The sequence below is a fragment of the Corythoichthys intestinalis genome, chromosome 5 (genome assembly GCF_030265065.1).
Source record: "Corythoichthys intestinalis isolate RoL2023-P3 chromosome 5, ASM3026506v1, whole genome shotgun sequence".
NCBI lineage: Eukaryota > Metazoa > Chordata > Actinopteri > Syngnathiformes > Syngnathidae > Corythoichthys > Corythoichthys intestinalis.
Window position 1 is genome coordinate 41,077,968 of NC_080399.1, and position 27,699 is coordinate 41,105,666.

Below are 27,699 nucleotides of genomic sequence, written 5' to 3' on the forward strand. Positions count from 1 at the left end.
TTGTAGTGTTTAAAAACCATTTATTAAAATATATACATAAACGTTTTGTTATCTTGTACACACAAAATATTTATCTTTTTTTTTTTTTTTTTTTTTTTTTTTGGCAGATCGGGACTCGTTATCGGTAGATTGTCAAAATCAGATGACCCGGACTCAGGTGCAAAAATATGCGATCAGGACATCCCTAATAATGCTTTCAGTATGGTGAGATTTTTCAGTGCAAATTAACATTTCAATTTTGACTGGATTTTTACCTGTACATAATAGTTTCAATTCACTTTCAAATGTCATGAATACAAATATAGACAGTGGGGAAAAAACTGTGTCAAATATAGAGCATTTTTATGGGGAAAAGTAAGTAACAAGTGAACCTGTTTGAAACTACACTTTAATATGACAGTGCTCTTGTGTAACGTGAGGACTTCTTCACAAGTCTCTCAAACATGTAGCATCAAATCACTGCATGCATTGTGAGTGACCTGTTTATTCTGCAGGTTGTAAGAGCTACATTCTTCTTACTTCAAGCTCCCTTGGCTTCCAATCCCAGACTGGAGCTACTAGAAGATGAGAGCAGTGGAGGTTGTCAACTAATATATTGTGACGGAATTATGTGGCCTTACTTCTCTCCTGCCCAAAAATTCCGTATTCCTTTTTCTCTCCCTTTCCAAGAAGTACAGGAGAGTCATTGTTTTGACTTTGTTACTAAGAGTTACACTTCCTCATCTTGGAGTTGGTTGTACATTTTCCTAAAACGTGTCTAACGTCAGTGACATTTGAAGTAGAAAGCTAGATTGTTATTTTAAGACACCTTTAAAGTGGTTTATGACCTAAACAACACAAAACCCTGATGAAGCAGCTTAAATGTTTGTACTTTTTTTTAAATGATTTCCTCTGCAAGGGGACAAGGGAGAGGAAAACACTGAATTGTATAGGACTCTCAGTTCCAAGGGGCACAAATACTATGTGAGGCCTAGTATACACACAAAGATAAGAACCAGAACTGTTAAATACCTGAATATTTTTATCTTAATTAAAGTGACCTGTCATGTCACTAATAATAAATGTTTTAGGATTAAAAATAATATCTATATTTATAATAATAACAAATCCTAGTTTGTAACAGGTCTGAGATGGAAATTGGGTACTGGCCACTAGGGATGTCCCAATCCGATACTCAGTATTGGTATCAGCACCCGGCTATTTTTGTAGTATCGGATTTGGTCAAAAGATCGGATCCAATCCAGTAGTTGCGTGTTTTCAGTACAATAGTGCTATAAATTAAACCACTAGGCTATTATGTCTGCTGAGTAAGACTACTGCTCTTTCGAAATTAATAATAGTAACAGAGCATCATGAAATATTTTTGAGAAAGTACCAGCAGAGCTCAGTTTAATACAGAAAATATGCTTTTTTTGTATTATTTTTACCGTCTAAAAAAATAGGTATCAGATCGGTATCGGCAAAACATATCTAGAAATAATCAGCATCAGGACATCCCAATTGACCACGGCTGGCTCATTAGATTTATTCTATGTTCGCCAGGAAAAGAAAGAATTGAGTGAATAAAACAATGTTCTGCGTGAAACTACTGTCTACTCAAACATTTTAAAGATATTTGGCAATTCTACATCACACAAACACTGGCAAACACATACGATCAGCTTTTTGATCACTCACATGCAGAATGACTCCTTTCTCCAGCAGGCTTTGTTTTTTGGCAGTCATCACAAAGTAGTGTGTGTCATCTTTGTAATAGACAATATTTTCCAGGTCAATACCTAAAAAGAGCAATTAAGAGATGGCGCATTAATACTAAATACAAAATGTTTCCCAGTTGCAGCAGCAGACTGTTTTGCATTCGGCAGAGGACAAGAGAGGCAATTATGTGACACACAGCACATAATCACAGCTCCGGAAACAGCGCCATGTCAGCAAAAACTTGCACCAAACTGCGATCAAAGTGTTCTAATTGGACTGACAAATTGGGAAGGCTAGTCAGAGAAATGCGTGAAGGATAAGAGTTTTGATTAAAAATTCAAGTAGTGGTGTTCAACTGCAGAACATGACATTTTCAGCAGTACACACCTGTCGCTTCTCTGAGGTCTTGAAAAAACTTCTGATTGAAGATGAAGGCAACTCCGCTGATTTCTTCCACCTTAGCTTCGGCTGTCGTATTCCTGTTAATGAAGTTTGCGGTGATGGCTATTGCAAGCTTGCCACGGAACTCCTTGCGGCGAAAACCTAATTAAATGACATAGCACAAATCTAAGGAATAAATCTGGAATAAATGTTTTTATTTGTATTATATTTCTTCTTCTTTAAAGTCTAAAGGAAGTATGAATAATATTGCCATATATTTTTGGGATTTACTTTGGGCACATGAAGCAAACAATAGAAGATGACGGCTCACCTGGCAGGGTGTTTCTCCTTCCGTCTGCTCCGATGATCACGTCAAACTCTAATTCATTGACAGGGTGTGTCCTGGGGTGGACCTCAGCCCTCCAGCCTATCCCTGTGAACAATTGTAGATGTTTGTGTGTGTAATCGCATAAAAATTAAAAATCAGGAAAAAAATGGAGCAATTATTCGACTCACTTTCACTCTCCTGGTCCTCAGGAGGTTCAATAAGCGCTTTGAACTCTACGTTGACATGGATTTCAATGCCCAAGAGGAGAGCCACTTTGAGGAGCATGAGTTGAAGTTGACGAATACCTACAAAATAATATCAATTATTAATAGACTATCCCACCTCCAAATAACAAAATAAATCACTCATGAGAAGCAAATGAGTCAAATACAGTGATACCTCGTTTTTCGCGGTAAATAGGGACCGGAACCCGCCAGTAAGTGAAAAACCCCGAAGTAGCTCCCCCCAACCATACAAAAAAAAAATTAAAAACAAATATTTTTTTTTTTTTTTTTTTGGGAGTGTGTGTTCAATGTATTTATTTAGATTAAGCATTGGAAAGATATTATATATAAAAGACATTATATATAAAATACATTTTTTCACTTTTTTTTCCCCAAAGTATAATTAAAAAGACATATATATATATATATATGTTAACGAATGGTTTTTAAGCACTTCAAATGTAATAATTATGATAAGTTTTAAAACACGTTACTCTCCCACCGAATCATTTTTAAACAAGAATAAAGCCGAAAAATACTTGGCTTTATTAAATGCTTCATTGAATGACTCCACTCAAATCCGCTCAAGCTGCTCACTTACAATTAGTTGCAGCAGCAACTGTTTAAGTTAAACAATGTGCTTTGAAGTCCGCTTTTCTGGCAAATTCAAATATTAAACGTCTGTCAGTCATCGTTAACTTTAATAAGCAACTCCAGTGCACTCACTGCCTGACCAACAGAGAGCAGGGAAAGGGTGGGAGCGAGAGTGAGACCACGCGATAGGCTCGGGACAGCTCATCTGTGTTTGTTTTTTTTTAATTGAATATAAATCTGTGATGGACTGAGGGCGCAAAGTTTGAAGCGCGAAGTAGCGACGGTTCACTGTACTTCAAAACAAGAGTGGACAGTCATCACAATGTGCTCTCAACAACTTACTGATATGATCAATTGAACCGGCGCAGAACTTTCCGTAGAATTTCTTGGCCCCAAGACCCCTCAGGTCCTGTATAGTGAAGGGCCAAAGGTGGAGCACGTTGTTCCTGGAGAAGGCATCCCTCTTCTCCAACAGCACAACTTTGGCACCCAGGAAGGCCAGCTCTATGGCTGTTCGTAATCCACATGGCCCAGCACCAATGATCAGACACTGATGTTAAAGCAAAAAAAAAAAAAAAAATGGACTCAACCACCTTATGTTGGCTACATTAAGCAACAGCAAGGTCCAGCTTTGACATATAGTCCAGTAGCTATGGTGGGAACCACTGGGTACCTCACAATACGATTTGCGATACAAGGCTCACGATAATGATGATCGTCTGACAATATGGTGATGCAGCAACTATTGATAAATGGGTCAGGAAATGAATCTGAAATACTGTGACGCTAGGTGGCACAATGGTTGAGTGCTTGGCACGTCTGCCTCACAGTTCGGAGATCAAGGGTTGAATCCCTGGCTCCGTGTGCATTTTCTCCCAGTGCATGTGTGAGGTTTTTCTGTTTTCCATTGTACGTGCATTGTAGGCTCATTGAACGCCCAAAATTGTCCCTTGGTATGAGTGTGTGCATTAATGGCAGTTGTCTCCTTGTGCTCTGCGTTTAGCTACCAGCCAATTCAGGGTATACCCCGTATTACTGCCCATAGTTAGCTGGGATAGGCTCAAGCAACCCTTGCGAAGATAAGCGACTTGGAAGGTGAATGACTCAATTACTAGTAATATTGCAAGGCAACTACTAATGTGAAAAACAAGCTATAAGCTATTTCAAATTCTAAAAATAAATGTTTTTGCACTTTTGTGGACAATGTCAAAATCTATCTTCCTCACATATTATAATAATAATTCAGTGCAACATTTCTGTAAATAAATACAGAAACACCATATTATTGCAACAAACATGTAAAAATGACAGTCTTTCTTAACAGACACTTTTGCTGTGGAAAAATTCGGGAGCAACCTGTTGGGTGTCTGTATTCAACAGTGACTCATTTTAAATCGATATTTTAAACCTGGAGGGAGCTAATAGATAACCTAATGGGATATAAAATAATGCAATATATCACCATACTAGTATACTGTTACACACCTAATAGTAGCATTTCCAAGCTGTCGAGTAAGGACCCAAAATGGGTCTTATCGAGTGCTTTCAGACCAGTCCATAACATTGTTTTGTAGTGATTTAGATTTTGATTCAATCTGTACCAGTACAAAGACTAAGCGTAACCCAACTGCAATGTCATTGGTCAGGAATTACTCTTGAAGGTGTGTACGTATGGAGCTTCAAAAGCTGCATTTTCGACAATACCACAATTAAAGTATAGTTACAGAAATTCTCCGTCAAAAGATTCCAGCTGCATGTTGTCGCAACATTTTTTTTTAAGTACAAAAAAAAACAGCACTAGACTATGTGTTTCTCCTGCTGTCTGTAGTAGGGCCCATCCACAAGTTACAAATTCCTTAGATGTCTAGTACTTCCCAAAATTACTGATATGGTAAAATTTGGAGCTGTTAATTAGTGATGATCCATTCCCAAATACTCCAGCATTCAAATGAAAATGGATGTTACAATTGATTTTTAGAGAATATTTCTTGTCTGGCTTATGTCATTTGTGGATAGTCCCGGACGCAGACAGCAAGAGAAACAAAACATCAACCCTATTTTGTTTACAAGTTTGTAGAGACAACCAATGAAGCCGCAACCTTTTGTCGAACAGTTTCTGTAATTGTCAACCACATACTACAATTGTGATGTAGCAAATACAGCTTTGAAGGAGCGTTCGTGCATGGAATAACTGCATGTGAAGCGAGTATCGGACATCAAGCCAACTTCCATCCGCTACTCCAGAAAAAACAACATAGCATTATAACAGTGTGTGGCTTCTTTGTTTCTGACTAATTTTGTGATTAGTAAACCAGATGTGTCAACACAGGAAAACATCAAATTCTGTCGCTAATCCAAACTATGCTGGGAAAATATTAGGGCTGTAAAAATTATCACGTTAACGGGCGATAATTAATTTTTTTAAATTAATCTCGTTAAAATATTTGACGCAATTAACACACATGCCCCGCTCAGATTAAAATGACAGCAGTGTAATGTCCGCTTGTTACTGTTACTTGTTTTTTCTTGTTGGGCGCCCTCTGCTGGCGCTTGGGTCCAAATGATTTTATGGGTTTGGGGAGTGAGTATGGTGTAATGACATTAACAATGGCGAGCTACTAGTTTATTTTTTGATTGAAAATTTTCCAAATTTTAATAAAACGAAAACATTAAGAGGGGTTTTCATATAAAATTTCTATAACTTGTACTAACATTTATCTTTTAGGAACTACAAGTTTTTTTATCCATGGATCGTTTCAAGAGAATGTTAATATTGTTAATGCCATCTTGTTGATTTATTGTTATAATAAACAAATATAGTACTTATGTACCGTATGTTGATTGTATATGTCCGTCTTGTGTCTTATCTTTTCATTCCAACAATAATTTACAGTAAAATATGGCATATTTTATAGATGTTTTGAATTGCGATTAATTACGATTAATTAATTTTTAAGCTGTAATTAACTCGATCAAAAATTTTAATCGTTTGGCAGCCCTAGAAAATATTTGTATGAATATTACCTCAGAATAGTCAACAGTTGTTTACAAACTATGAAAAAAGTTACAATTTACGGGGATATTGGGACTTCAAACTTCCCAGATTTCGGACGACAAGGAAAAGTTTTTGCGTATCAGTATGTGGGGTGAGACTACTGAAGAATTTTCGTGTGGATTTAAAAGAATGTATAAATATAGGACAATTTAAGAAACTGTATAAAGACATGATTTTCCAAAACTATAAGGATGAGGGAGATATGGATAACAACTAGAGTGTTGTGGTTTTTGTGATATGGGACATTGTGGTTATTTTATTTATTTATGTTTTCTAGGCTGATTAATGGACTGGGCCTTGCAACATTTGTTTATAGGTAATATGCAGGGTTACATGGTGAGATTGTTAAGTGTTAAACAAGAATGTATATATTTAAATGTAAGGAATGGAACTGATATGTCGGGACTTAAGGACAAGGGGTGGGAGTAAATAAGTTTTCTCACTCCTTTTCGAATACTCATATTTCGTTTTTCTTTTCATTATTGTCACCGATCATTTGTACCTATGTATTAAGTAACATGTTCAACAACAAAATAATGTCCAACTGTCCGTTACAAAAAGAAGACGTAGCCATCTGATATGTGTACAGTTTGCCCATCACGCATGCTACTGACATGACACCTACCTACATACGCAATTCTGAGTGAGTTAAGGTGGTTGGTGCGTCGGTTTCTGTTTTCACTATAAACGAATCGCTGCCGAACTCAAATGGAAGCGAGCCAAGACCACGTCACCTAAGTGCTCTTGGCTCAGTTCTTTTGTTCCGCATCCGCTGTGTTCACATAGGCGAACCTATCTTTAGGGGGAAATGCACCAAACCGGAAAGTGTGAAAGCACACTTTATTTTCATTGAATTTTATTCATGCAGACTTCTAAAGATAAAATAGGCAAAATCTTGATGGTGAGAAAGAATTACAAAAAAAATAATGCCGAGAGTTGAAACACTCAGTGGTGAAACTGGAAAGGTACCTTTGAAGAGGTGCAGGCACGACCCTTCTTATACTCTTTCTGGCTGGCCCGCTTGTCTAACTTGGCCCAAAGAGCTTTCGCCTTCCAATAGTTGAGCTTGGATTTGAGTCTGTGGTAAAAGACCCTGTACTCTGTGGGCTTGACATCCAAGTGATCACACAGCTCCTGGAAGGCCTTGAGCGTGCCCTTACATGTGGTTGCCTGGACAAATTTATCAAACAGGACATGGGACTGGTTGACCCGTTCTCCTCCAGATGCACAGACTCCTCCATCCCCCATGGTCCAGACTCACAAAGGGCTGATAGGGCCCTTCACCCCTACACAGGGGTCTCTGGTCCATCCACAGCCTGTATGACGTTTTTGGTTTCTTTCCAGGGGAAGATCCTAACTTCCAGCCCCGGGCAATCTCATTCTGTCTGGAAAAGAAAGAGAAATAAACTGAATGAAACTTCTTATGTGTAGTACTGCATTTAATCCAAATCACATGCCAGAGTCGGGAAAGGCTGGGAAATAAGACTTGCCTAACTTTCCAGTGGTCAGATAAATAACAGTAAGTCCAACACAAACAGGAAGCTAACATCAATTTACTGATTTCTTCCTCAGTTTCATACTAACATTCTGTGTCATTTGGTTACTTTGTGCACTCTATCAAGTTCGTTGGGAAAAAACTGTGGAAATAGGTAACCATACATCTACAGGAAGTGACAGTTGGACATACGGTGCTGTCCCAAGCTTGCAACCAGATCATCTTCCACTCTTCAGCGAAAAGTATTATGGACAGAGGTCACTGGGGAATCTTGCTTTGTTGAAGAACCATCACAAAAAAAGCTGATACTAAGACAAATAATCAAAGTTAATATTGCCCACCCCACATAAAAAGTGCTGCTGGTAGAAAAACACAAAAGCCCTCTTCTCTGAGAATCAAAGTACCAGACACAGAGAGGGCAATTATGTAAACTGGAAACAAGCAAAAAGTGTAGGTAGAATATAATGTGACAATGCCATGATGTAATAAATATTTCATGAAAACTTATCCGATGATTACAGCTTTTCCACCCACTCACTTTATTTTAGCTTTACATTGAACAGATCTGTCACAAATGTGAAATGCATCCGTAGTGCTACAACACTAAAGTATCAATGTAAACAGAAGCGGCACAGTTTTATACCTATATAATTTAATGTGAATATATCTAACAATGCTGTCAGTTAAACACTCTAATAACAGCGTTAACGCAAACCCCCTTTGACACCGTCAATTTTGTTAAGGCGCGATTACTGTAATTAATTATGGCCCTGCCCACCCCTTGTAGTTTGGACTGAAAGATAATGCATGTGCTCCCATGGCCGCCAAAGTTGGACCAGAGAGCTAAAGTGAAATACAGGTAATCAGACGAAGCTTCATTTTGGATTTGAATGGACAAAATGGAGCGCGGGAGGCCGCTTGATGACCGTGAACCCGCCTGGTAACTTGGTACGATCCATTATGGTTGTTTTCGAGCATGTTTGGATGAAAATACAGCGATGAACCTTCTGGCGCTCCTGGCACAGCTCTCGGGCCGCCCGACACACTTTATATGCGGCCAAAAGCACACGGATATCCCCGTGTCAGGCGAACTGTAACTTTGGCTTTTTAGCCCAAAAGGTGGAACTCTGAGGCAGATTGTGGCAATTATTCTAATTTATTGAGCTGCAATGCGCTGGTAAACTGTGATGAATATAAAAGAATGTAAATGTTTTCAAGCACCACAAAAACCTCCAGCATGGAGGCTCCAGGCAGTTCGCGCTCCCCCTCACGGCCGCCCATGGCTCACCATTTTGGGGCACAAGGACATGGAGGATCGAGGTGAAATGCACATTCTAAGGAAAAATGTAACTTTTGGCGTTTTAACCCAAAATGTGGCACTCTGAGGTGTATTTGCTGGCGCAACCCCCTAAAAATGCACAGATAAGCTAAATAAATGCTTTAAAAGATGAGCGTTTTGGTGAGTTCAACCATTTTATCTAATGTTTTACTTTTTTATTTTTTTATTTATTTTTTTATTTTTTTGGTAATTCAATTCATAAATAATACTAAACCAATGATAACAAAACATATATTTTATTAAAGTGTACATGTACATAGAAATCTTAAGTGTATAAAATAAAGATACTGCATATAAAATAAAAATAAAAAAATTAATCGCAACAACTCCCACCCTGCTGCTGCCACCATACAAATAGAAAGCAATATATACCAAAATGTGAATCTGTAAGCGACACCTGACACAGAAGTTCCACTTCATATTGCATTACATTATGCTTTAGTCTAAAAATCAATCAACACGATTTGGCCACACAATTCAGTACACCACTTGCAAACAATTACATATGAAGATAATCTGGCAAGAAAAATTATTGAACAACATACACTAAAGTGCAAAGGTTCAAATAAAATACATTTATATGTGTAACACAAGCTAGTAGTAAAGGTGTGTTGGCACATTAAAACCACAACTGTACTAATAACTGTTTACCCAGCGCCACAGTTTCAAGATAGCTGGGCTTACAGTGTGCATTGGAGTGTATCCTTAAATGGCATTGTGTCCTGCGTGGCTGATGCTCTAAGGGCAAACCCAGGGGATGAAGCGTTCTGTAGTGACTCCTCTCCTTCACCTTTTATCAGGGTAGAAATGCAAGAGGAAAGAAAAAAAACTTTCACTCCATATACTGGGTACTTTCAGAAAAAGGCACTGTAGCATGAAATGAAGAACCCAAAATTTGATCAAGGCTACACCCAGACTACTCCCAGTTGTTAGTTCATGTAATAGTTGAAGTAATAGGCACAGCCTGGATGTGGTTTATTTATCCAGTTAATTACCTGTAATATGTCACACCTTGGTAAGAACAGATTAACATTTAAAAAAGACAAAAAACATGTCAAAATTAAAGAATAGTTTAAACTCTGAGGATTGCTAAATTATATTTTCAATGACAAATACTTGAAGGCTGACAAAAAAATCAGCAGCAGGAGTCACATGACACTGCTCTATAAATTAGTTGCAGTTTTGTAATTTCTGGTCGAGATTACAATTGTAATATGAAACGTTCCCTCTATATCATCGCTAATGACAAGAGTCTACAACAGTTATTTCATCCAGAAAATGGCTATATTCAGCCTTCATTCAAATGTGAAAAGCAGGCATGGCAACTATGTAGCCGAAAATGACAGAACCACAAGAGGAATGGAGCAACTATGCTAGAACACTGACGCACAGCTCTGCTGCTATCAATAGCACACACAGAGCCTGCTCCCTACAACATTCATGGATGTAGATTGCAGTGTGGTTCATGTGTATTGGCTCACTGCAAAGACTGCTATGGTGCAGTGTCGTGGATCTGGTTACTCGGACACTCCAACCTTCCCACCGAACTTGGACATGTAATGTGAGACTATACAACTAGACCAAACAGAGTCCTGAAAGACTGGTAGCAAAACAGTTGGGGGGAAACAGGAACAGAACCCATAGTTCTATGGTGCGAATTTAAGTATGTCAAGACTGCTACAACTAGGGATGTTCCAATCGCATATTTTTGCACCAGAGTCCGAGTCATCTCATTTTGAGAATCTGCTCAAACAGAGTCCCGATCCGATACAAATATATATAAATATATTTTTCTTTTATATGAACAAAACTTTCAAACACGTTACAGTACTGTACCGTTTACAGTACTTACCTCTTACGCCGTTTCTGCGTGTGTTGCGGAGTATAAAACATTTATTTTATATTGTAATTCTCCATTATTTTATGACTTTTCAGCCCTTATTTTTTTTTTAATTTATATCATTTTTTTAATTAAAAATTCGATCTTTTTCACCCAATTCCGATCCCCTGAAAATAGGCCCCATCGGCCAGATTTCCAATCACATGATCGGATTGGAGACATCCCTAGCTACAATTTTTATTTTATTTTTTGCCAAGCCCACCACTTTGGCATCCAAACGTAACAGAGGAGAGAAAAGGATGCACACCTACCTCAGTAATGGTATAAAATTGAAATTTGGGCATTTGGATGTCCTTGCCTCACTTCTGCCATATTGCAGCATAAAGATGTCCCGATCCGATATTTGGATCGGATCGGACGCCGATATGGGCAAAAAAACGCGCATCGGTATCGGATCGGAACACGGGAAAAATTCCGATCCAGACTTCCGATCCAGTTTTTTTCCCCAAAGTCCGGTCCGGGTTTTCCAGCGCACCGATTTACATAATCCATTCCAGTTTTTGCTTCGGTTTCCCTAAAATCCGGTCCGCATTTTAAGGCACACCTTCAACACACTACATTTACATTACAGTCTCCCAATTTACCGAGAGACTTTATCGGTAAAAATGTCAGTTGTGTGGGATCATTTCACCTTAAAGGAAGAGGCAGAGAGCAACATATGCCACAATAAAGTCAAGCGTAGTGGTAAAGTTGTAAGAAGTTTTAATGCAACCAACCTAATCAAGCATTTAGCGAAATACCACCGCAAACAATATGAGGAGTATGTTAAGAAAACCAAAGACAAAAAGAAAGGTCCTACGCAACTAACACTGGCAGAAACTTTTGCTATGCATGACAAACTAGCACTCGACAGTCCCAAAGCCCAGGGAATAACAAGAGTCATTGCCGAAGAATTCATTCTGGATGACAAGCCTTATCTCACGTGAGTAAAGACGCACCATCCAACACGCGATTCGGCTGCTGAAGATTCCAGAACGATTCACAAACATCCAAATTCCGATTATTGAAATATGTCAAGTAAAGCGGAATTAATACACAGTGCGGTCTTCGGGACGCAATGAGAAACTGACCGCATTGCGTCCCGAAAGTAAACATAACTTGTCTTAGACCCAGGTAATGCCAATGCTCAACTCACTGCTTTAGCTCAACTCATGCCGCTGGATAAAAAACACAAGAATACCTGACTTCTGCTGACAGCCGCAACAAATTACGTCAACGTCCTTTTTACTGGAGATAATAGATATCATATGTATATAGAACCAGATGATACACGACAGACTCGACTGCGTTAGCAACATTGAATTATTGAAAACCAGATGCATTAGTAAACAGCCGCCATCTTAAAGCAGGAGACTTACCTTGTAGGCTGTTGTAGTGAACCTTCCAAGCGAACCTAATTAACTTTTTATCTAAAATACTCCTAAATCGGAAAAATCTTGACTTGAATCTATCTTCAAAACAGTTTTAAAACTTTCACATGTCGAAAGTAGACAGAAGGGAAATTATGGAATAACGGGAGCAATTTTAACAATTTTAACAGTTGATTCGCAAAATAAAATGAATTGAATGTAGTTTAAAGCTGCTGATACAGAATGGGGACTTGAGTATTTTATTTACTGTTTTAAAATGTTAACTTGATACTGAAATAGTCGTTTATTTAAACCTGAGAGGCTTTTTATACAATTTTTGTAACTAATGCACGAAACATTAAAAGCATCAAATAGCTTGGGGGATTTGTGGGATTTTCCACTGAGGTTGTTGGTGTGTTTTGCTTTTTTAAGACAGTTTACAATATTATTTGCACGTTTTACTGACTGACTATGCCATTTCTGTTTGTTATTTATAATGTTTTGTGTTTGTCACTGAATAAACAGGTCAGTTTCTTGTTACCAACCGTTGTGTGTTATTCAAACTCACCTAATTCAGCTGGCTAGTTGTTATCAAGGGTACTAAAACCTTTTTCAACATGAGTCTGACAACTAAGTAAGGAGTCTAAATAACTTTAAACTTTAACACATGCTCATATAGGTCGGTATCGGTATCGGCCAGTATCGGTATCGGATCGGAAGTGCAAAACAATATCGGTATCGGATCGGAAGTGCAAAAACCTGGATCGGGACATCCCTATTGCAGCATTTAGGCATAAACCATTGACATTTTTGCAAAGCATTAAAATATACTAGGTTAAACTGTATTCTATACTTTAAACCATTAACCTGTTGCGACTGAATCAATAGCACCTCAGATAATTGCACTCAAGTATTACACTTAATCAGTAACCAAGATTTGACATAATCAGCAGAATTTAATTAATTTATCTACAAATCTATTATAAACATGCTTTTATCTCAGCTCTCAAGCTCCCCCATTTTGCTCAAGGCACATTACAATGACAATGTTGAACCTTCCAAACCTACACCAAGAATTTTTATCGATTCCGTATCCAACCACTGACACAGTTTGATTTAGTGCCCAAATTGGACAGCTTAATCAATTTTTACAATCAATATTAAATAAATTAAAGTGAATAAAGAGGGAAAAGAGTTACCCAACACATTTCACAATTTAGAATAAATTCACAACTCCGATCCTGTGAAAAAAGGCCCCATCGGCCCAATTTCCGATCACGTGATTGCATTAATGACATCCCTAGCTACAACAGTTTTTTATTTTTTGCCAAGGCCACCACTTTGGCATCCAAACATAACAGAGGAGAGAAAAGGAAGCATACCTATCTCAGTAATGGTATAAAATTGAAATTTGGGCATTGGGATGTCCTTGCCTCACTTCTGCCATATTGCAACATTTAGGCATAAAACATTGACTATTTTGCAAAGCATTAAAATATATTAGGTTAAATTGTATTCTATATTTTAAACTGTTAACCTGTTCGACTGAATCAATAGCACCTCAGATAGTTGCACTCAAGTATTACACTTGATCAGTAACCAAAATTTGACATAATCAGCAGAATTTAATTAAACTATCCACAAATCTATTACAAACATGTTTTTATCTCTGATCTCAAGCTCTACCATTTTGCTCAAGGCACATTAGAATGACAATGTTGAACCTTCCAAACCTACACCAAGAATTTTCATCAATCCTTATCCAACCACTGACACAGTTTGATTTAGTGCCCAAATTGGACAGCCTGATCAATTTTTACAATCAATATTAAATAAATTAAAGAGAATAAAGAGGGAAGAGTTTACCAACACATTTCACATTTTAGAACACATAAAAGGGATATGTTTCTTATGCAATCAAGTTGCTTCATTGAAAGAACACTGAGGAGAAATAAAATGAATGGTTTGGTGCATACCATAATCCCGTCATATCACCAAATGCTATCCCTAATCTGGTGCGTGGGCGATACAAGCTGCTCAGATGACAAGTAGTCTTTTGAAGACTGGCAGATATGAAAAGATGATGTTGAGCTCAAGCAAGCATAGTCATAAAAAAGATTCAGCACATTCAATAGTCATAACAATTTAAGCGATACTGAAAAACAAAATGCACCAGGAAATTTTAAGATTGGTAGCGTCATTCCTCATACAGTATACGCAATCAAGGGGCCTGTTATACATAACTGCATGCGTAATTGAGAAAATTGTTTGGCAGAGAACACGTGCGAGTGTTAGCTGCTGTAATTAATTGGGAAATCTGGTGCAACTTGTATGTTGAAGATGAGTATGAGGAAGAACTTTGTGGAAGAAAAGAGGAGAACGTGCAACATCAACTAGTGGATGCTGTTTTTTAAGCAGCCGTGACTTGCGTTGCACAGTGCAGGTTCCAAAACATCTTATGTTACAAATACAGTGATTCCTCATTTTTCGCGGTTAATGGGGACCAGATCCCGCCGCGATACTGTCCCACCGAATTATTTTCAAACAAGAATAAAGTAGAAAAATGCTTGGCTTTATTAAATGCTTAATTGGCTGAGTCCACTCAAATCCGCTCAAGCTGCTGACTTACACACAGTGAGTTGCCACTGCAACTGCTTAACAAGTTAAACTGATTGACGCATGTGGCGCTTTGAAGTTTGCGTCTATGGCAAGATCAAATGTCTGTCAATCATCGTTAACTTTTGATAAGCAACTCCATTGCACTGCATCACCAATAAAGAGCAGAGAGAGAGAGGGAGGGGAGGTGAGACTCCGCGATTGGTTCGAGACAGCTCATCTGTCTCATTTTTTTTTTGTATTGAAAAAAAAATCAGAAATGGACTAAGGGTGCGAAGTTTGAAGCACAAAGTAGCGAGTGATCACTGTACACCAGTCAATACACTGCCCAGAAAAAAAAAAAAAAAAGTCATCACAAAATAAAAGGTCATTTACTCTGGACCACCTTTAGCTTTGTTTATGGCAAGCATTTACTGTTCATAAGCTTCTGCAATGTCACAAGATTTATTTAAGGTGTGATTGGGCTGGACACTCTCTGGCAGCCTTGACCACCATGTTATTGCGGAAGTCCCTTCAAATACCTAAACGGTGGCGCCTTTAACTCTGTGTCTGATCAATAGATCTTGATGAGAATTTGTAAGCGGTTAATTAAAAAAAAAAAAAAAAAAAAAAGATTTTTCCAAGTCACTTCTGAATATTGTCATTTGTAAGACAAGAGAGTGTACAACCACTGAATTGGGCATAAATGTTTGAACGAATGCAACCATATGAAAAAATAAAGGAAGGCTGTCACTGAGAAAGCAGGCCCTCTAACGTAATCGAAGGAATTCCTAAAAAAAAAACAAAAAAAACAAAAAAAAAACCATAATGAATACCACTTTTGGTGACAAAATCCACTGTGATGCCATAAAATGCCAGCAGTAAACAGTGGACGAAATTGCAGCCGCTAAACCCAGTTTTGTCATATACCTACTTACCGTAAACCAGTAAGTAAAACCTAAATGTATAGTGGCTATCATGGATAGCAGCAGATTGTGACTGACACAATAACGAAACATTATGATAATAATTGAAACATTATGATAATAATTGTTTCAGACATGTAGATTTATTGTCTTGAGATAGAAAGGGGCTCAGTGATGGAAGTTTAGTAGCCAGCTCCAGATAAAACAGATGGGTTTTGACCTATCGGGAGTTTCCTCGAGAGGATTTCCTCTGTCCTGGCATTGAATTGCTGCCAATTGTGATGGGGACTGACTGAAACTCCCTCTTAACCAGAAAATTGTGATAGGGCCTCAGGTTTTACCCTTACAGACTGGGACTGAGAAAATTGTATCTCAATCAATGCATGGTTGTCTAACCAACAACACCTTTGGAGAGCAAAGCCTGATTACCTCAAAACTCACAGGTAGCAGAATGAAAGTACCAACAAGATATTAAGAATGCAGGGCATGCGCTGCCCACACACCTCATCGCCAACAGCGAACTGAAGTGGCATGTGGCGAGGAAAATATTTTTCAATCTTGACACAATGGCAAAGGGGAAATTATGCAAATGGAAGTTACTTTGTGTCAAAAGAATCAGTCAAAATTACAGAAATACTGTAAACAGTACAATACTCTCCTATGTTTTCAAACTTTTGTTCAAAATTTTTTTTCGGTGTAGGATCAGGACAGTATTGGCATTCTCAAAATCAGGTGACTGAATCTGGTACAAAATATGTGATTGGCACATCTCTGATGAGTATTATGATCGTGATGATTTTTTCAATGATTAAATTTACTAGTATATTATGGGAATCAGTGGGTTGACTGTGTTCAGGACAGGGACAAAAGTAAATGGGTATCAATTTTCTCAGTATTAAATGCAGAATTATGTGTCATATATAATTTCTAAGGATGTTTAAAAGGTGTTCTCATGCATAAACAGTAAATACATAAAAAATGATTAAGAAATAAACAATATATTTAACCAAACAAAAGAAGCACCAGTACATATTATTTACTCGGAAAATATGTACACTCATCTTTCAGGTTCAATGAGAGTATCGAAGAAAACTTTTGAGCGGAGAAACATTTAAAAAACTAAGCGGTCAGATGCAGTCAGATGATTTTAGAGCTATAATTGAAATACTGTGAAACCGCAGTGTTTTTGTCAAAATCTCATACCGGTACATGCCTGCTAGTGAACAGAACAGTGATCAGTGTGTTTCTGGCGTGTTGTCTCATACCTAGTATGTAAACAATATTTTGGCTAACTACACCCAAATATGGCTACAATATTAATATACTGATTAGCTGCATTGGCTAAGCCATAGGTTTCATGAACAAGTGCCAACCCTAAGTATGTTAGAACAATAGAAGCTATGCTGCGTCAATTCAGACAGACACGGGACTGATTTGGTTAAAAATATCTTACATTCTAATCAGCAGATTGATTGAACAGATATCCGTAAATGTATGATCTACTATGGGTCATCCTGCCTAAAACATAACTTCATTGATCACAGATGAACTCAATGTGCAGTCAAAACAAAATCTACACAGTGCTTGCTTTAAAGGTCTCGCTTAGGGAACCAAATACTTACATTTACATATGGCGGAAAACACAGACAAGGCTGAAAAAAACAGTTTCTGCTCTTGCACCCCTCTTTAAAATAAACTAGTGTATTTTAAGCCAAAAGAACTGTTGTGTTTGATAGAACAATGTCTATATGCTGCCATAGCAAATTCATGGCGCATTAAGCCCCCGAACTATTTTTAATTTGCCTGTTTTACCCTAGAGACCCCCGTTTACAGACGTCCCGCAACCGCTTTTGTTTCAACCAAGCCATAAAAAGAAGGTAAGCAATTATATTTATTGTTCAAAATGTCTGTCATTTTTTGATTAGAATCATTAATTGATGTCTAATATTTAGTTTTTTTAAAAAATGACTTTAAAAAATTATTCACTCGCATATTTTAAAACTTTTTTAAACAAATTACGTCGCATTGAAAAAAATGGTGTCTGTGTCTGCTCAATTATATATATATATATATATACAAATAATTAAACTACATATTTATGTTTGTATCATTGTGTTAGTCTATAACCCCAAGATTAGGTTCACCCCACAGACTTAATCTGAAACCATAATACAGTGAGGCAAATAAGTATTTAGTCAACCACCAATTATGCAAGTTCTCCTACTTGAAAAGATTAGAGAGGCCTGTAATTGTCAACATGGGTAAACCTCAACCATGAGACAATGTGGAAAAAAAAAAAAACAGAAAATCACATTGTTTGTTTTTTAAATAATTTATTTCCAAATAAGAGTGGAAAATAAGTATTTGGTCACCTACAAAGATTTCTGGCTGTCAAAGAGGTCTAACTTCTTCTAACAAGGTTTAACGAGGTCTAACACGGCTCAACTCGTTACCTGTATTAATGGCACCTGTTTTAACTCATTATTGGTATAAAAGACACCTGTCCACAACCTAAATCAGTCACACTCCAAACTCCACTATGGCCAAGATTAAAAAGCTGTCAAAGGAATCCAAAGACAAAATTGTAGACCAGCACCAGGCTGGGAACACTGATTCTGCAATAGGTAAAACGCTTGGTGTTTCAACTGTGGGAGCAATTATTAGAAAATGGAAGACATACAAGACCACTGATAATCTCCCTCGATCTGTGGCCCCATGCAAGATCTCACACCGTGGCGTCAAAATGATAACAAGAACGGTGAGCAAAAATCCCAAAACCACACGGGGGGACCAAGTGAATGACCTACAGAGAGTTGGGACCACAGTAACAAAGGCTACTATCGGTAACACAATGCGCCACCAGGGACTCAAATCCTGCACTGCCATATGTGTCCCCCTGCTGAAGAAAGTACACGTCCAGGCCTGTCTGCGGTTCGCTAGAGAGCATTTGGATGATCCAGAAGAGGACTGGGAGAATGTGTTATGGTCAGATGAAACCAAAATACAACTTTTTGGTAGAAACACAGGTTCTCGTGTTTGGAGGAGAAAGAATACTGAATTGCATCCGAAGAACACCATACCCACTGTGAAGCATGGGAGTGGAAACATCATGCTTTGGGGCTGTTTTTCTGCAAAGGGACCAGGACGACTGATTTGTGTAAAGGAAAGAATGAATGGGGCTATGTATCGAGAGATTTTGAGTGAAAATCTCCTTCCATCAGCAAGGGCATTGAGGATGAGATGTGACTAGGTCTTTCAGCATGACAATTAGGCCTGTCGCAATAACAAATTTTAGTGGGCGATAAATTATCTCATAAATTATTGCGATATGCGATATTATTGCACCCCCCCCCAAAAAATAATTTTTTTGAGCGTTTATTTATTTATTGTCATCATCATCGGTATCATTGACAGTTGCAAGATGTGATATGAGCCACCCGAAAAAAACGAAGAAAAGACAAGGGCTGCAGGAGAAGCATATGCTTATCAAGTCCCGTCCCCTTTTAACCGATTAACAATAACACAGTGAGAATACAGTATATATTAATAGACCAAGTACACCCATTTAAACGCAATAAATGTTTACTTTTAAATTATTAAAAAATACCTTTTAAGAAATCACAACTAAAAACAATAGACCATGCCTCTTTCAAGTAAAACTCAACAATATTAATAGAAACACATAATAAATGTCTTTTTCAAGAAAAAATAAAATTGCACTTAATAACTGAACCATTTAGGCACATACAGTGGGAAGAACAAGTATTTGATACATGATCAAATACTTGTTCTCCCCAGTGTAGGTATAAAGTTGCAGTAACAGTAATTGCACTTCAACAACAACAGAGAAAAATAGACTAATTAAGTAGCAGTAACAAAAATTTGGCTCCCAAAGGTATCAAATATCATCAAAGGTAAAACGGTCTCATTTCCTCAAAAATGTAGCGGACTTCACTTTCCGTGGGGGAACGCTATTTTGCGCTGTGTCGTCTGTATATATATATATATTTTTAACAAACTTTATTTACACAAAAACAAATACACATAATGGGCGAACAATTCACAAACAATCAACAGATTTACAACAACAACAAAATAATAAATAAAATGGTCGGGGTCATGTGTCATCTGTATTTCTCACATCAAGCGAATACCTCAAATTGTCACTTGACGTAACTAGGAGGTTCCGCTTGTTGTGATGCAGTTTTCTTACTTAGCAGTGAAAACTGTAGAGGATGATAGTGTTTCAAATGAGTATGTAGATTTATTCTGTTCGTCATCTTTGTTGAAACAACCTCCAGAAACATTTTGCAGACTGGTTCGTTCTCTTCCTCATTCTGCTCACTCATTGCTGTGCGCCGACAGTGCGTAAAGTGCCTCCATTTAAATGACGGTCACTCAAACTCAAATGTATAAAACGAACATACCCAGAAGTCAATGAAACAGAGCGCACAAGGAAGCTGAACTTTAAACAGCGCTGCTAAGCACGTCTGCCACACATCTGCCGCAAGCGCGCGCGCGTACGCACGCACGTGTCAAACACACACGCGCACGCACGTGCACACGAGGCGATAAATCGCAGCAGGAAATTTACCGTCTTCATTTTTATATACCGCGCGATAAATGGAATTATTGCATATTGCGACAGGCTTAATGACAATGATCCCAAACACACAGCCAGGGCTACAAAGGAGTGGCTTCGTAAGAAGCATTTCAAGGTCCTGGAGTGGCCTAGCCAGTCTCCAGATCTCAACCCCATAGAAAATCTACGGATGGAGTTGAAAGTCCGTGTTGCCAAACGACAGCCCCAAAACATCACTGCTCTAGAGGAGATCTGCATGGAGGAATGGGCCAAAATACCAGCAACAGTGTGTGAAAAGCTTGTGAAGAGTTACAGAGAATGTTTTGGCTTCCGTTATTGCCAACAATGGGTACATAACAAAGTATTGAGATAAACTTTTGGTATTGACCAAATACTTATTTTCCACCATGATGTGCAAATAAATTCTTTAAAAATCAAACAATGTGATTTTCTGTTTTTTTTTTTTTTTTTCCCAAATTCTGTCTCTCACGGTTGAGGTTTACCCATGTTGACAATTACAGGCATCTCTAATATTTTTAAGTGGGAGAACTTGCACAATTAGTGGTTGACTAAATTCTTATTTGCCCCACTGTATATATATATATATATACTGGACTGTCTCAGAAAATTACACAATATTCTAATTTCCAGACTGTCTCAGGAAATTAGAATATTGTGTATTCTAATTTCCTGAGACAGTCCTGTATATATACACAGGACTGTCTCAAAAAATTAGAATATTGTGTATTCTAATTTTCTGAGACAGTCCAGTGTATATATATATATATATATATATATATATATATATATATATATACTAGTCCTTCTAAAAAAATTAGCATATTGTGATAGTTCATTATTTTCTGTAATGTACTGATAAATATTAGACTTACATATATATTTTAGATTCATTACACACAACTGAAGTACTTAAAGTAAGTAAAATATTATCATATCATGAAAAGGTATTCTAAAGAAGCTACTAACCTAATCATCTCAATCAACGAATTAACTCAAAACCCTTGCGAAAGATTCCTGAGGCTTTTAAAAACTCCCAGCCTGGTTCATTACTCAAAACTGCAATCATGGGCAAGACTGCCGACCTGACTGCTGTCCAGAAGGACATCATTGACACCCTCAAGCAAGAGGCTAAGACACAGAAAGAAATTTCTGAGCGAATAGGCTGTTCCCAGAGTGATATATCAAGGCTGTGGGGAGGAAAAAGTGTGGCAGGAAACGCTGCACAACCAGAAGAGGTGACCGCACCCTGAGAAAGATTGTGGCGTAGGGTCGATTCCAGACCTTGGGGGATCTGCAAAAACAGTGGACTGAGTCTGAAGTAGAAACACCCAGATCCACCATGCACAGGCGTGTGCTGGAAATGGGCTACAGGTGCCGCATTCCCCAGGTCAAGCCACTTTTGAACCTGAAACTGCGGCAGTAGCGCCTGACCTGGGCTACAGAGAAGCAGCACTGGACTGTTACTCAGTGGTCCAAAGTAGTTTTTTCAGAGGAAAGCAAATTTTGAATGTCATTCGGAAATCAAGGTGCCAGAGTTTGGAGGAAGACTGGGGAGAAGGAAATGCCAAAATGCCTGAAGTCCAGTGTCAAGTAGCTATCAGGAGATTTTGGAGCACTTCATGCTTCCATCTGCTGAAAAGCTTTATGGAGATGAAGATTTCATTTTTCAGCACGACCTGGCACCTGCTCACAGTCCCAAAACCATGGGTAAATGGTTTACTGACCATTACTGTGCTCAATTGGCCTGCCAACTCTTCTGACCTGAACCCCATAGAGAATCTGTGGGATATTGTGAACAGGAAGTTGAGAGACACCAGACACCATCCACTGTGGATGAGCTTAAGGCCATTATTGAAGCATCCTGGGCCGCATTGAAGCAGTCATTTCTGCAAAAGGATTCCTGACCAAGTATTGAGTGCATAGCTGATATAATTAACTGAAGGTTGACTTTTTTTGTATTAAAAAAAAAAAAAAAAAAAAAAAAAACTTTTTTTGTATTGGTGATGAAATATGCTAATTTTTTTAGATGGGGATTTTTGGTTTTTGACTTTTTTGCCAAAATCATCAATATTAAAACAATAAAAGGCTTTGACTACTTCAGTTGTGTGTAATGAACCCAAAATATATATAAGTCTACTGTTTATCAGTACATTACAGAAAATAATGAACTTTATCACAATATGCTATTTTTTTTAGAAGGACTAGTATATATATATCCAGTGTCTGATTAATGACTCGAACGAATGAATGAATGAACATAAACATAAAAGATTGTTTTCATTTCTATTTCTAAGCAGTGACTGTTGATATTCTTTATAATGTTGGCATTGGGCTACCGAAATATTAGGAACCAAAAACAATACAACGCTGAGCAGCTAGCACAAAGGCAACCGGACGACATAATTCATTACAACTTGTTAATAGATAGACATTGTCAAACCAGCAGTGACTCATGTGTCAAGTCATGACATGGACCAAATAATAATTGGGCAATTAATCCATTCACAGAGGAGCATGTGTCACTGGAACAAATCTTGCGTGAAGAACGCCGCAGCAGGCGCAGCCACCCAATGTGTTACACGAGCTAAAGAAGCCTTATCTAAACCTGTCCCGTCTACGAACCACCAAAACGCTACTCAAAATTAGTGACAAAACAGTTGAAACTCTGCGACTGGCATTTAAATGCTGTCAACTTTACTACGGGCCCTTGTCATTGTGTTGTTGTCCTTTGGTCTTATGAAATAAGGAGTGCGTGACGTCGACAAACGAGGTGCAGTCCAGGTTCCGAGGGAACCTTGAAGAATGTTGTCAACGTGCGTGTTGTCAAGCGACATTGAGAACAACGACCACGCTTACCTTCGACACTTGTGTATTTATAATCCAATTTTTCGTCGCGATAAAGAAGCCATGTTTGCTGGTTAGTCCAGATTCCCTCGCAAAACCCCACCGAGTGAATGGACGAGGTAAGTGAAGGCGAGGAGACGCAGCCAAACAGGCGCAAAGGCTCCAGCGCCACTTGAAACTGACAGAGGCGGGTCGGTCCAAACCATTACGGCAGCATGGAGGGGTGACGGATTAAAGATACCCCTAACAAGACGTCAACACACCTTGGAAACAACACTCGACTTCATTGTGATGACAATTTGACGTTGTTCATTGAAATGAAAAGAATACTCACATTCCTCCCTTGTCATTTCAAAGGCACAATCCGAAAACTCCTGTGCCAACAGAGCAAACCAACGCGTTCGATCAACCGTCTAATCTGATTGGTCTATTGCAAAGTGACGTAAAACACTGCTTCGAGCTGGGTTGACAAATTAAAGAGATAGCCCCAGAAAAGGCTGGCGTTTACAGAGGCAAACAAGCAAAAGACATTGCTGCCGGCCAATCAGATATATTACTCTCGGCAGTAGTGGTTCCTAAACATTTTCCTGCAAGTACCACCTGAAAAAGTACAATACCCTGTGCTCGGAGTACCACAATCATGGCCAACATAAAACAGTAGAATAGTATGCAAAAATGTCCGTGTACCCGTTTATTAGGCAAGTGACTATTTTTGGTCATTAAAAAAAGAAAAAAAAAATTTTTTTTGTTCATTTAAAATCGACATCCCCGCTCAGAAAAAAAAATGATATTCTAACCCATTTAAGACTTGCATTTCTGTTTCATTTGATAGGCCAAAAGCTCGTTGTTTTATGTTCGTGCTCGTACAATGTGCGGCATGTACAAGCGGCGGCATTTACGCTTTTGGCCAGAGGTGGCAGTCGCGAGTAGAAAAGTGACAAACACCGTATAAAGTGATCCCTCATTTTTCACGGTTATTGGGGACCGGAACCCACCGCGATATATGTATGGCGGAAAACACAGACAAGACTGAAAAAGCAGTTTCTTCTCTTGCACTTCTCTTTAAAAGAAACTGCTGTATTTTAAGCCAAAAGAACTGTTGTGTTTGATAGAACAATATGTCGATATGCTGCCATAGCAGATTCATGGCCCCCAAGCCCCCAAACTATTTTTAATTTGTCCGTTTTATCCTGGAAACCCCCTTTACAGACGTCGCTCAACCGCTTTTGTTTCAACCCATCCATAAAACGAAGGTAATTACTTATATATGTATTATTCAAAATGTCTTTCATTTTAGCTTAGAATCATTAACTGATGTCTAATATTTCGTTTAGAAAAAAAAACAACTTTAAAAAATTATTCACTCACATATTTTAAACTTTTAAACAAATTACGTCACAATGAAAAAAATGATGTTTAAAAAAGTCACAGATATCTACCTCATAACTATTGCTTAATTATATTTTTTTGTTTCTGTCGCATTTTCTTCGATACGTTAGATGATAAATAATCAATCCAAACAAAGAAACATTGGGGAAAGGAAAAAAAAAAAAAAACGTTTAAAAGGGTAAATATATGATAAAGAAAATCTTGACCACTCCTTGATGTCTGCGATTTCTGCATCGTGACCCTTGATATATTACTATATTTCACCAATAAATTCCCCCAAAAATCCAGCTGTGAGCCTGTGACCATTCACAGATGTGTCTTGACAGCCAGTGATACATGCTACATGGAGTTTTTGGATCGAAACAAGGTAAGTACGTGATAATATCTCGTTAAAGTCATGGCGTCTGTAATTCTGCTCTCGTGTGCTCTCACCTCCAGATAGGGTTTTGCTGTTTAAAAAAAAAAAAAAAAAAAAAATTAAATGCCCTCCTGTTCAAAATTTTCTTCCCCCAGAAAATTGAGATTTTAAGCTTTCCAATGAGGTATCACACATGCATATCGGACAATTTTGAAATTTGGCCAAATTGGGGGTCTCAGAGCGGAACTTCAAGTCGCCTGAGTGTTTTATGCCATATATATATAAACAAGTTTAAATAAAAGGTTTTTAAGCACTTCAAATGTAATATTTATAAGTTTTAAACATGTTGCGGTCCCACTGGATTATTTTTAAACAAAAAAAAGTAGATGCCTAATCGATTAAAAAAAAAAGTAAAGAAAAATGCTTATCTTTATTAAATACTTCATTGAGTCCACTCAAATCCGCTCCAGCTGCTCACTTAAACACAATGAGATGCCACAGCAACTGTTTAACAAGTTATACGATGTTGACGCATGCGGCGCTTTGAAGTCTCGGCTTACAAGCGTATCTGGCAAGATCAAACCTTAACTGTCTGTCAATTATCGTTTACTTTGATAAATAACTCCAGTGCACTACATGACAAGAAAAGCGGCAGGAACGAGAGTGAAATACTACGTGATCGGATCAGGACAGCGCTATAAAATACTGCATTTATTTATTTTTTAATTGGAAAAAAAAATCTGCGATGAACTGAGGGCGCGAAGTTTGAAGCGCAAAGTAGCGAGGGATCACTGTTGCCTCTTTGAAAAAACTTCAATATTAGCTTTCATTAGGATATAGTCATTGTGTTTTTTATGTTATTGTTTATCTATAATTATAAAAGCTAAATGAATGAAATGAAATTAAATTAAATTGAATAAAAACACAAATACACTCTGGTTACGGCTCCGAGTAAGATTTTTTTTCATAGTATTTAACTCATTGCATGCCAATGACGGCGAGAGACATCCAAGTCATTTAAAGTGGGAGGACTGGCCATGAATGCTCATTTTTCAGTGCTTTTGAGGGCGCTAGAAGTCCAATCCATTTTGACTGGGAGGGTGCGAAATTTATAGAAGTTTATAGTTTTAGCATTAGCAGTACCTTTATTGAGTTAAATTGTATTACATTTTGTTCCTAATATCATTTAAATGAAACACTTCTAAATCATTTAACGGGAATCTTTAGTAGTTTGAATACAGCTGAACTGTATTTGATAAATGTACTGCTTCATACCGCTGGTAGTACTTCACTTTGAGAACCACAGCTCTACACAATGTAGTAATGACTGCCGTCATGTGTTATCTGAATCATAATATCGGAACGCAACAGAAAGACATAATTGTAATGTTGTTATAATAAGAATTTTCTTTTATTTATTAAAATTATGAAACTACAATTAGTGTCTGGTGACCATATCAGGGTGCACCCTGCATTTCCTTAAAATATTCTGGGATTGAGTCCAGCACACTAGCGAGCCCAAAGAGGGCAGGTGAATATTATTTTTATGTTGTGCAATGTTGTCCAGAACTAATGTTTTGAACTTTCTAGGAATCAAATGAGAACTCAATAAAATGATCGAAACCTATATTCAATAATTTCATATGTAGGACTGGAAATTCAGAACACAGGAAGAAGTGAGTGATTTCCAATAACTTTTTTTATTTTGTACCACACAAACTAGATTCATTAAGTCAAGGTAAGTTTAACACATTTTTGGTATTTCACTAGTTTTATAAGTCACAAATTGGGGGCTCAACTATGTACGAGCAGAACCAGACAGTGCAGCTTTTTTGTGATTATATATATTCAAATCTATATCTCCCATCTCTTTGCTCTGTATGATCTGCTCTCAATCTGGAAATGTACTTTGCCATTATGGAATCTTGAGCAGAGGTCCAAACCCCATGTGCTGGTTTTCTAACAATGCAAAGAGTGCTGGTGGTTGAGTGGCAGAAGTTGCCAACCAGGAAAAAAATAAACAACACTTGAGATAACAACCCGGGAAAATTACAGGTTTCACACAATTGCTTTTAAATAGCAACGCACAGCATCAAAAGAGTGACGAGTCAGCTTCCCAGACACAAGTATGCATCACTCATTAAGTTCATCCTGCTTTGACATCATTTCACATATTTGTCACTTCAGCACCCCAGAAATCCATGCAGTAAATTTGGATGACATTTAAAGCTATAGAGATGGTCTTCATAAGCAAGCTGGCTGTTTCCAAGGAAAAGGTCAATGGCACATTGTCCTGTACAGTGTAGCCTCAGGGGCGTCACTCTGTGGCTGCTGTGAGCAGGGCCGGAATGCACAAACATCCACTCTTTAGCAAAGCATGCACTGCTAGTTCAGTTGTTGTCATTCTTGACCGGGAAATTAGAGGAAAGTGTAGAATCAGTAAGCGGACCGTGACATCAGATATGCTCACTGAGAGGATGGAGCCAATGTTAGCTTTTTATATTGGCAAAGTTTATAGCTTGCAGTTATGAAAAAAAAAAAAACAAAAAACGCTCCAGATTAATTTTTCCACAACCTCAAGGACATTTTGTCTAATAGGTCGTCATCTCATTTTGATGCTC

At 37.9% G+C, this 27,699-nt stretch overlaps 1 protein-coding gene across 14 annotated transcripts in view; it reads right to left on the reverse strand.

Moving 5' to 3' along the window:
* Positions 1-27,699, reverse strand: part of mical3a (microtubule associated monooxygenase, calponin and LIM domain containing 3a) — a 97,867-nt gene that overhangs the window by 54,925 nt on the left and 15,243 nt on the right. For 3 of the 14 annotated variants that reach the window (XM_057835579.1, XM_057835578.1, XM_057835576.1), the window contains exons 1-7: positions 23,344-23,630; positions 7,250-7,665; positions 3,568-3,775; positions 2,596-2,712; positions 2,411-2,512; positions 2,086-2,241; positions 1,678-1,778 (exon numbers count right to left, since the gene is read on the reverse strand). In XM_057835579.1, coding sequence (XP_057691562.1) covers positions 1,678-1,778; positions 2,086-2,241; positions 2,411-2,512; positions 2,596-2,712; positions 3,568-3,775; positions 7,250-7,528 — 963 coding nt within the window. In that variant the 5' untranslated portion in view covers positions 7,529-7,665; positions 23,344-23,630. Of the gene's footprint in view, positions 1-1,677; positions 1,779-2,085; positions 2,242-2,410; positions 2,513-2,595; positions 2,713-3,567; positions 3,776-7,249; positions 7,666-23,343; positions 23,634-27,699 lie in introns of those variants that run through there. The other 11 variants (XM_057835581.1, XM_057835582.1, XM_057835584.1 and 8 more) reach the window with 7 other exon arrangements.